The 10798-nt window shown below is 42.1% G+C and overlaps 1 protein-coding gene across 2 annotated transcripts in view; it reads right to left on the reverse strand.

Annotated features, from left to right (window-relative positions):
* Positions 1-10798, reverse strand: part of PHF20 (PHD finger protein 20) — a 228733-nt gene that overhangs the window by 30383 nt on the left and 187552 nt on the right. For both annotated transcript variants that reach the window (XM_011972373.1, XM_011972374.1), the window contains exon 14: positions 2671-2770. In XM_011972373.1, the coding sequence (XP_011827763.1) occupies positions 2671-2770 (100 nt within the window). The remainder of the gene's footprint in view (positions 1-2670; positions 2771-10798) is intronic.

The raw sequence follows: 10798 nt of genomic DNA on the forward strand, positions 1-10798 counted from the left end.
TTTTTTTTTTCTTGATGGGGTGTTGCCATGTTGCCCAGGAGTGCGGCCTTCTGCTACTTCCCAAAACTGAGAGCATCCTCTGTGCCTCACAGTCATCTTATCAATTTTCCCATCATGGCATTCATCACTACCTTACACAGTCTTGTTTACTGAACTTGTTTTAACTTCTGTTTCTGGCTCCCAACCCGGCTAAGAGCCAAAAGAGTAGGAACGATCTTGCTCATGGTTGTATCCCCAGTGCCTGGCAAAAGGCATCTTGAATGGACTTATCAAATCAATGGAAAGATGCCTCGAGGCCCCCTGCAAATGTACCATCTACCACCTAACTCAACAGATGATCAGGCCCCTTCCCTTCTCTGCACCTGTTACCCATTCATTAGAACAACATAGGAACTGGATGGCTTTAGCCATCCTATTGTTACAGGACTCCTTAGGAAGGACTGAAAACATAAGCACATGTGACTTATCAACATGACCTGCTCCAAAGTCCCAGGGAAAAGCTTTCAACCAGACTGTTGTAAACTGTCAATATCTATAAAAACCTGAAAAACCCAGGTGATTCCTATTAAGGTCTTTGAGCTACTTCTGGCTTTACTAATATACATGGTAGGGATACACCTTGATTCTGTTAAAAATATTTTTAAGTAGCCTTTAAAAATTGAATCTGTTAAACTTTTGGTCCAACCCACTGCAGAGTCAGTCTATACATGTAGACCCTGTGGCAGACATGCTGTGCTCAGTTCAAGGAAGAGTCTATTCACAGTCTTGGCGATTAAAGTTACAGAAGTTCAGTGAGTACACAGGATTTGATGAAGAGAGTGTGTGTGACTTCTAAAGAAGGAAAAGTAGAGAAAGACACGGTAGGGAAAAAAAGATTTTTAAAAGGTATGCTAACGAGCCTTCAGGATTATATGGGGGAAGCTCAGAGGCAGCTGCTGCAGGCGGTGCCTAGAGCAGCAGGATTCAGAGCTGCACTACCTGTTTTACAAGATAAAGATATGAGACAACTGGTTCTCATCGCCTGTCTGGCATTGGCTGGTGGTGTGATCTTGGGCCAGTCATGTCCCTTCTGGATTTGTGTTTGTTCACCTGTCAAATCTTCTGACTACCTTATTTCCTTCGGATAAAGGGACAAGTGGAGGCAGATGCTTCTAGGTCTATGGACTCATTTAGTACAAAGAGACAGTGTCACAACAGAGGCCTTCAGGCCCAGAGGGGACCTGCTTGCTGTTAAATGAACTGGTGGCCAGTCCCTCCCTAGACAACCAACAAAATCAAGAGACCTGGCTCTGCAAACCAGTTCTAATTCCAATTTGCTTTATGAGGAAAGTCAACTGTATCCTCAAGGATCAATTTCTTCCTCATAAGCAAAACTGGGTGTAAGAGAACCAGGCCCACCTCATCAGACAGAAAGGAGTAGCGGAAGCAGAGGCTCTCAAGCATTGTCTAGCTCTAAAGGAATCAGGGGACTAGAGCTGAGGGAGAACCTTACAGGTGGTAATGGGAGACAATGTCACCATCCCATGGAAACTAAGACAATGAACTGCATATTTACAATCCATTCCTTCTAGAAAAGAGCAACCAAGAGCCACAGGTGACCCCTATAGCCATGGAACTAACTGATCCTGCTAAGTAATTAAGTCACTGCTCAGGGTGGCAACAGATTCTACCCAACCATGCCTTCCTCCTTCCCCTCAAGGGCATTTCTCCCTTCAAGTCGGCAGTGATGTGATGAAGGGCAGATGTTGCCACGGGGGGGCAGAGGCAGGTTTCTAACCCTCCAACAGCCCCCAAAAGCCAAAGACAGAGCCCACATGCCCATCCACATGAGTCCTCAAGAAAAGGAAAAGGTGCCACTTCAGCAGCACATACACTGAAACAGGAACAATAAAGAGAAGATTAGCATGGCCCCTACACAAGGATGACACTCAAACTTGGGAAGTTTCTACATTTTTTTACAGAGCTTCAATCACACAGGATGAAAGTTCTAGAGATCTGCTGTACAACATTGTACTTACAGTTATTAACAACAATACTGTATTGTACACTTAAAAATTTGTTGAGGGTAGATCTCATGTTTTTTTTTTGTTTGTTTTTTGTTTTTTTGAGACAAAGTTTCATTCTTGTCACCCAGGCTGGAGTGCAATGGCACAATCTCGGCTCACTGCAACCTCCACCTCCTGGGTTCAAGCGATTCTCCTGCCTCAGCCTCCCAAGTAGCTGGGATTACAGGCACCTGCCACCACACCCAGCTAATTTTTGTATTTTTAGTAGAGACGGAGTTTTACCACATTGGCCAGGCTGGTCTCGAACTCCTGATCTCAGTTGATCCACAAGCCTTAGCCTCCCAAAGTGCTGGGATTACAGGCATGAGCCACTGCGCCCGACCTCATGCATTTTTTCAAAACCATAATTAAAGAAAAGGAATAGTTCTAGCTCAAGGCCAGGCTTTCCACTAGGTGGGCCCCTTCACACATGTGCTCTTATTGCTACGTTCAGGACAGCTGGCCACCAGGCGGGATAGCAACAGAGGCGAGGAGGAGTTGGAGTCTAGCCGATGCTGAAGAAATGAGTCTCAAGACCACAGACATTTAAAATGTGTCATACACAGCCAGCTGTGCCAAGGAAAAGGCTACATACTGTTATATCCCTGACTCCAGAAATCTCTACCTGGAGGGTCTTGGCAAACATAACAGGTGTATTTCTCAGGCACATTTTCTTCCAGTAATCCCATGCAGACCCCATGCTGCCAGCACTGGCACTCTTCACACTGTTAGAATTAAAGAAGCAACAAAAATTAAACTCAGAAGGTGTTCTCCATCCAAAAGTAAGACCCACCTGCTGAGGGGAGGGGCGTGGGAGGATAGAAGGAGAGGGGAGGAAGGAGCACTCCCTCCTGACTAACGTGGAACTGAGCTGCTGCCACACATCTGGAACTGCACTGTCCAATATGGTAGCCACTAGCCACATGTGGCTCTACACTGAAATTAACATGGTAAGTTAAAAATTCAGTTCCTCAGTCCCATGAGTGACATCTTAAAGCTGAGTTGGAATTATGGCCCAGACACTCATTAGCTGTGTGACTTTGCATAGGTCAGTTCTCCTGGGCTTTATTTTCCCCATCTGCAAAATGGGATACATAATTCCTACCCTCCTCCTAGGGCTGTTTGTGAAGATTCAATGGGTCATTTATAAACGCTCCTATTATAGAGCCCAGCACCCAGGTTTATGTAATAAGCTACTATTAATACTATTAACCACTAATGAGCAAGCCAATTCCCCAAGACCCCTGCTGGAGTAATCATGGGTTGGTACTTTGCATTTATTCTCTCTAAACCTTACCAAAGATCACACAGCTATTGAAAGGCAAAGGTGGATGAGAACATAAACCTGGCTTGTTGCTAAGCCGATTCTTTCAACCCAAGGCTCCACTTCCTTCCTTGAGTATTGAGGGGATGGGGGAGAGGGCCAGAAGGCAGAGAGGGAAAGGAAGGAGTTAACAATGAGGGTGGCACTGGGAGACATATGGACAGCCTGAGGATAGTAGGTCTGAGAGCTAAGGGTCCAGAGGAGGGAATGAAAAGGAAAGGCGAACTCCTGAGGAGATACCAGAGCACTTCAAGCAATTCCAAACCAGGACCCTAAACCTTTAACTACCCAACCAAACAAATTAGCCCTAGAAGGTGGACAGTGAGCTTCCTGACATGACCTTGATGGTGGCCCACCAGCCTGGCCACTAGAAATCCAGACTAGATTCTGGATTTCTGGACTAGAAATCCAGAGCTCAAGATGGTCCTCAACCACTGGCAGTCACCTAGGTCCTAGCATCAAGAGGGCTTCCCTGAGCAGATGTAAGGTCTCTAGGAAGTTAATCACATCAGAATCAATGTGGGCAGAGCGGGAAGACAGGCTTTAGATATCTGTTTTAGATTCTTCAATTTACAGATGAGGAAACTAAGGCTCAGAGAAGAAATGTAAAGTGACAAAAAGGCGGTCAGTAGCAGAAAACAAACTAACAATTAAAAATGAAAGTCTATCTCACCAATGATTTTGTGTTTTGAAAACCAAGATTCACCAAAAATGAATCAAATACAGTTCAGTTTCAAAATGATAACTTTTTTTTTTTGAGATGGAGTCTCCCTCTGTCACCCAAGCTGGAGTGCAGTGGGACAATCTTGGCTCACCGCAACCTCTGCCTCCCAGGTTCAAGCCATTCTCCTGCCTCAGCATCCTGAGTGGCTAGGACTATAGGTGCATGCCACCACACCCGGCTAATTTTTTGTATTTTTAGTAGACATGGGGTTTTACTGTGTTAGCCAGGATGTTCTCGATCTCACCTCATGATTCGCCTGCCTCAGCCTCCTAAATTGCTGGGATTATAGGTGTGAGCCACCGCACCTGGCCAATGATAACTTTTTTCATGTGCATGTAACTAAAACACATTATTCCTTTAAATTAAGAAATGAATGAGAATAATAAACAAACTAAAAGATAAAATACCTAAGAATAACCATGTAAGCCCTCTCTAAAAAACAAAAAAACGTAAATACTATTTGAAGAACACAGAGACGTAAGTCAATGGTACAGTGCACCCTGTTCCTGGACAGCAAGAGTTAACATATGGATATCAATTATCCTTGGGTTAATTTTTAAAAAGAATGTAGTCCTGGCCAGGCGCAGTGGCTCATGCCTGTAATCCCAGCACTTTGGGAGGCCGAGGCGGGTGGATCACTTGAGGTCAGAAGTTCAAGACCAGCCTGGCCAACATTTTTGAAACCCCGTCTCCACTAAAAATACAAAAATTAGGGAGGCATGGTGGCAGGTGCCTATAATCCCAGCTACTTGGGAGGCTAAGGCAGGTTCAGAATCTCTTGAATCTGGGAGGTGGAGGTTGCAGTGAGCTGAGATCACGCTACTACACTCCAGCCTAGGTGACAAAGCGAGGCTCTATCTCAAAAAAAAAAAAAAAAAGTTACAAAGATTTCCAGCTATGAATAGACCAAAAAAAAAAAAAAAAAAAAGTCTCAATAAAATAATAAATTAATAGCTTTGGAACTAGAAAAAAGAGCAATAAGGAGACACTAGCCATACCAGATATTTTAAAAATATTATAAAGGTACAATAGTTAAAATAGAATTGTATGAGCAAATATACAGACAGATGACTCGATGGAAGAGAGAACCAAAAAAAGATTCAAATACATTTAGAAAAGGAAGTAAATAAAGGTGGTATTTCAAACAGTGAGGTATGGTATTAGTACAATGGGGAGCCATAGTTCTCACTAATTACCTGGCAAAATTGCAGGTGGATCAAATATTTATATAACTTAAAAAAAAAAAAAAAGGGCCAGGTGCAGTGGCTCCTGCCTATAATCCCCGCACTTTGGGAGGCCAAAGCGGGAGGATCTCTTGAAGTCAGGAGTTGGTCACCTGAGGTTACCCTGGCCAACATGGTGAGACCTCATCTCTACTAAAAACACAAAAAATTAGCCAGGCGTGGTGGTACACACCTGTAGTCCCAGCTACTCAGGAGGCTGAGGCAGGAGGATCACTTGAACCCAGGAGAGGAAGGTTGCAGTGAGCCGAGATCATGCCACTGCACTCCAGCCTGGGTGACAGAGTGAGACTCTGTCAAAAAAATAAAATAAAATAAAGTATGATTCAACCATTATGCAGAAAATAAAATGGTTTTTAACTTACATATTGCTAAATGAAAAAGATGTTAAAAATACTATACATGTGGCTGGGCACAGTGACTCACGCCTGTAATCCCAGAACTTTGGGAGGCCAAGGTGGGCGGATCACCTGAGGTTGGGAGTTCAAGACCAGCCTGACCAACATGGTGAAACTCCCCCGTCTCTACTAAAAATACAAAATTAGCCAAGCATGGTGGTGCATGCCTGTAACCCCAGCTACTCGCAAGGCTGAAGCAGGAGAATCACTTGAACCCAGGAGGTGGAGGTTGCGGTGAGCCAAGAACACACCATTGCACACCAGCCTGGGCGACAAGAGCAAAACTCTGTCTCAAAAAGAAAAGAAAAGAAAAGAAAAGAAAAGAAAAGAAAAGAAAAGAAAAGAAAACTACTACACATAAAATGAGAACATTTGCATTTAAACAAAAAAGAGATGGTTGCAAAGCAATGTGAATGTACTTAATATCACTGACTTGTATGCTTAAAAATGGTTATAATGGTAACTTTTAGGCAGGGCAGGGTGGCTCACACCTATAATCCTAGCACTTTGGGAGGCTCAGGAGGAAGGATCATTTGAGGCCAGGAGTTTGAGACCAGCCTGAGGAACATAGTGAGATTCCATCTCTACAAAAAAAATTAAAGAAATTAGAAGGTGTGATGGTGTGTGCATGTAGTCCCAGCTACTCAGGAGGCTGAGATGGGACAATCACTTGAGCCCAGGAGCTGGAGGCTGCCATGAGCTGTGATTGTGCCTCTATACTTCAGCCTGGGTGACAAAGCAAGACCCTGTCTCAAAAAAGGAAAATATAAAAATAAAAAGGGTAACTTTTAATGTTATGTGTATTTTACCGAAAAATTTTTAAAAGGAAAAAATACATTTGCTATTGTTTGTTTAGCCATAGAATGTTTCTGAAAGGATATACAAGAAACTGATAAGGGCTGACTCTAGGGAATGGGTGGTTGGTGACAAGGTATTTCTCTGGTGATAAGGTATTTCTCTGTGTGCTTTCTGGACTTTGAATTATGTCAGTGCATTAGGTACCAACAAATAATATGAATTTTAAAATAACCTAAACTTTCAAATGGGCTTCTTTGTTTAAATTTTTATTTACTTAATTTTTATTTAATTTCTTGTAGAAACAGGGTCTCTCTATGTTGCCCAGGCTGGTTTTGAACTCCTGGACTCAAACGATCCTTCCGCTTCAGCCTTCCAAAGTGCTAGGATTATGGGTGTGAGCCACAGTGCTAGGTCATTAAAATGGGCTTCTTTTTAAAACTGCTACATAATCTTTACTGGAGTTGGGCACTTAATACATATTAATACTTGTTGTTGTAGGGCAAAGGTCAGCAAACTACAGCCCAATGCCAGCTTGACTTGTTTTGTAAATAAAGTATTACGTGAACACAACCATATTCATTTGTTTAGGGGTTTTTGTTTGTTTGTTTTGTGAGACAGGGTCTCACTCTATTCCCCAGGCTGTAGTGCAGTGGTACAATCTCGTCTCCCTGCAGCCTTGACTGCCCAGGCTCAAGTGGTCCACCCACCTCCTGAGAAGCTGGGACGACAAGTGTGTACCATCACAATTAACTAATTTTTGTATTTTTTGTAGAGACAGGGTTTGCCATGTTGCCCAGGCTGGTCTTGAACTCCTGGCCTACAGTGATCTGCCCACCTCAGCCTCCCAAAGGGCTGGTATTACAGATGTGAGCCACTGCACCCAACCATACAGGTGAAAATTTGTTTTACATATTGCCTACAGCTGCTCGAAGAAGAATCCAGTATGTGCAACAAGACCTAAAAATTTATTATCTAGCTGTTTAAGAAAAAGCTTAACAAAACCTGCTCTATGGCAATTAAAATAATTTAAATATCAAATGTATTTCCTGATGTTCATTTTTATGTGGTAGCCAGATTCCTCAAATACCATGATTATTAAGTAGGATTTTAACCTTCTAGTGATTTAAATTAGCACTGGTAAATAAGATCAAATAGCGATATATATGAACGATGTTGATACTACCCATATAATGAAAATGATCCAAAAAGTTATTTCTCTATAGTAATACATACACTTCTAGAAAACACACTCTAAATGTATTCTAGGATTATTCAAAATATCAATTTAAGGTAAAGATTTAAGAAAAATTTATTCATGTCTTCCTAATTAGATGGTGAATACATTTTAAAAGTTTAAACCGTATTTGTTCTAGCTAGCTCCCTCTAAATTTATGCCTTTTGCTAAAGTTATTGAGTGGAAAAGGTACATTGCACTCAGTGACAGGACAGTCAGAAACTATCTCTCCTTAACACAAACCCAGGTGGACACTCTTGGTTCAGGTGGACAGCACAGAAAAGTCCTCTGGAAGAAAAGCCAAGAAGCTCTGAAGTGAGCTCGAGACACAAGGTCTTGTGGAGCCTGGGAAGTGGGAGATCAAGTTGGCTCCTGACTTCGCCATGCTCCTGGTGGCCCCGATTGCCCCGAAATTAGTTTCTTCATATAGCACATAACGGCACATTAACCTCTACCCTCAAACACCCCAAGATCCTTGCTACTTATAGAAAAGTCGATGGAGAAAGTACCAGAGTGGATCAGAAATGGGTTACATACTGTTAGGCAGAATAGCCTTGCCAGGAGGGACATTCATTCCTCACCCACTGAAGATTTTAACAGGCAGATAAAGGGCAAATCTGTCAGGCTAACAAGGCCTAGAACTGAGCATATGCTCAAGGATGACAGAGTAGAAACTAAAGATCTTTAACATCCTTTAAAAAACAAACTTAAAAAAAAAATCTACTAAAAAATAATAGTCTGAGTTATATAACTTTTCTTTTCTTTTCTTTTTTTTGAAGGGGGAACAGGGTCTCATTCTGTCACCCAGGCTGGAGTGCAACAGAACGACCACGGCTTGCTGCAGCCTTGAACTCCCAGGCTCAAGTGATCATCCCACTTCAGCCTCCGGAGTAGTTGGGTCTGCAGGCATGCATCACCATATCCATCTAGTTTTTTTATTTTTTATTTTTTGTAGAGATAGGGTCTTGCTATGTTTCCAGGGCGGTCTCGAACTCCTGGGCTCAAGCAGTCCTCGTGCCTCAGCCTCCCAAAATGCTGGGATTATACAATGCCCAGCCAACAATTATCTAATAGTAGTCCACAGGGCTTCGGAGAGTCTACAAAATGTGTGTGTTTTTAACATAGGACAATTAAAAAAAAAAAAAAGATGCGCCCTCAAACATGTTCCAAGTCAAATGTTAAGACAGTGAAGCCCGCCACCACACACAATTTTGTATTGCTAGGATAGCTCAGTATTATGTTGACCTCAGAACGGAGCTTGTCCTCCCATCTCTGATTAATCGAAGTAACTACAGCATGCTGTTCAGGAAAAATCACCCTGACAATGGCCATGTGCATCACGCGTGTCTCACTGTTGTGTAACCAAATAGAGAAAACCAAATGAGCCATTGAAGTGCTCCAAGTCAGCAACTGTCTGTCACTCAGAGCTCTGACAGCATATCAGAATCATGGGAATATGCCCACCATTCACATGTCCGACCTCACAAGTAAAGATCATCCATTTTGAACTTTCAAAACTATTGCTGTTACCTGTTACATATTTTGGGGTTCTATGAAACAGTCCATTAGGAAAAGGGGTTCTGAAAAGGGGTTCTGATATTCAAAAATGTTTGAAAACCACTAAACCAAAGTATACTAAAGGTCTTAAATATCAGGTACCCTTAAATCCCAGAGGTGACTATGAAGGCTATTCAAAAAGACAAGATTCTCCCTCAGCCTAAAGTGTGTGTATGTATGTGTGTATGTATATGCGTGTGTGCACTGGTGGTGCTGGGGAAGGGTTGGTCAGCCAGTCTAGATGGTACTATTATGTTTCAAAAATGAATTTTTCTTGTTTCACTTCTCAACTGTAAATGTAAATCTCCATAGCTAAGGCCCCTTAGGGAAAGAGCACTTGACTGGGTACCCCTGGGTTCAAATAATAATCTGATGACTTATTTAATGGTTCTACAATGATGAACAAAATCATATCTTCATGATTTTGTTTTCCCAAACAAGTGACTTGAGATAGCCTTGTTAGAGGTGAGATGGTATTTCTGAAAACACTCCAATAACTTTAAATCACTACTCAGCTGGACACAGTTACCTTAGCTCCATAGAGTTGCTTTAGTTCTGTTAACAAAAAGAGCACGACTGTGGTACATCCATAGCATGGAATACTACTGGACAATAGGAATAAATGACTACTGAAACACACAACAACATGGATGAATCTCAAGGATATTATACAGAGTAAAAAGGGCCTCTCTCAGAAAGATACATACCATGTGATTCCATTAACCAAGAGTCATAAATTACATATAGACAGTTAAAACAGTTTAGTGTTTCCAGGGTTAGGGATAAGTATGCTATAAAGGGTACCAGGAGGGAATCTCATGGTCTTAGTAACCTGAGTACCTTGATTGTGGGAGTGATTACACAAGGCTATACTTGTAATGAAAGCACACAGAGCTATATGCACACACAAATGAGTACGTGTATATCACTGGTAAAATCTGAATAAGCTCTAGTGATTGTGCCAATGTCAACTGGTTTTGTAGTTTTGATATCCTACTGTGGGTTTATGGGCTGTTGGCATGGGAGGAAGACCAGCAGAGGAATTCATGGGACTTTCCTGTACATTTCTTTGCAACCTCCTGTGAATCTATGATTGTTTCAAAATAAGTGTTTTCTAAAAGCCCTAGGAAAATAAAAGGCAAAAAAGCAAATACATCTACTCATCTCTAGTTGTTCTGAAAGTTTAAAGAGCTACGGCAAAGTCCCAATGTTTCAAGAAATAAAAGGAAAGGGGACTGTTGAATACAAAGACAACAAATTCAAAGAATGAGAGGAAAAAATGCAACTGTATGTTAAGTCAAGGTCCAAAAGTGAATTTCAAAACTCCATGCCATGCAGATCACAAGGTCAGGAGTTCGAGACCAGCCTAGCCAATATGGTGAAACACTATCTCTACTAAAAATACAAAAATCAGTCGGGCGTGGTGGCAGGCACCTGTAGTCCCAGCTACTCAGGGGGCTGAGGCAGGAGAATCGCT

This window comes from Mandrillus leucophaeus, unplaced genomic scaffold (assembly GCF_000951045.1).
Source record: "Mandrillus leucophaeus isolate KB7577 unplaced genomic scaffold, Mleu.le_1.0 Scaffold129, whole genome shotgun sequence".
NCBI lineage: Eukaryota > Metazoa > Chordata > Mammalia > Primates > Cercopithecidae > Mandrillus > Mandrillus leucophaeus.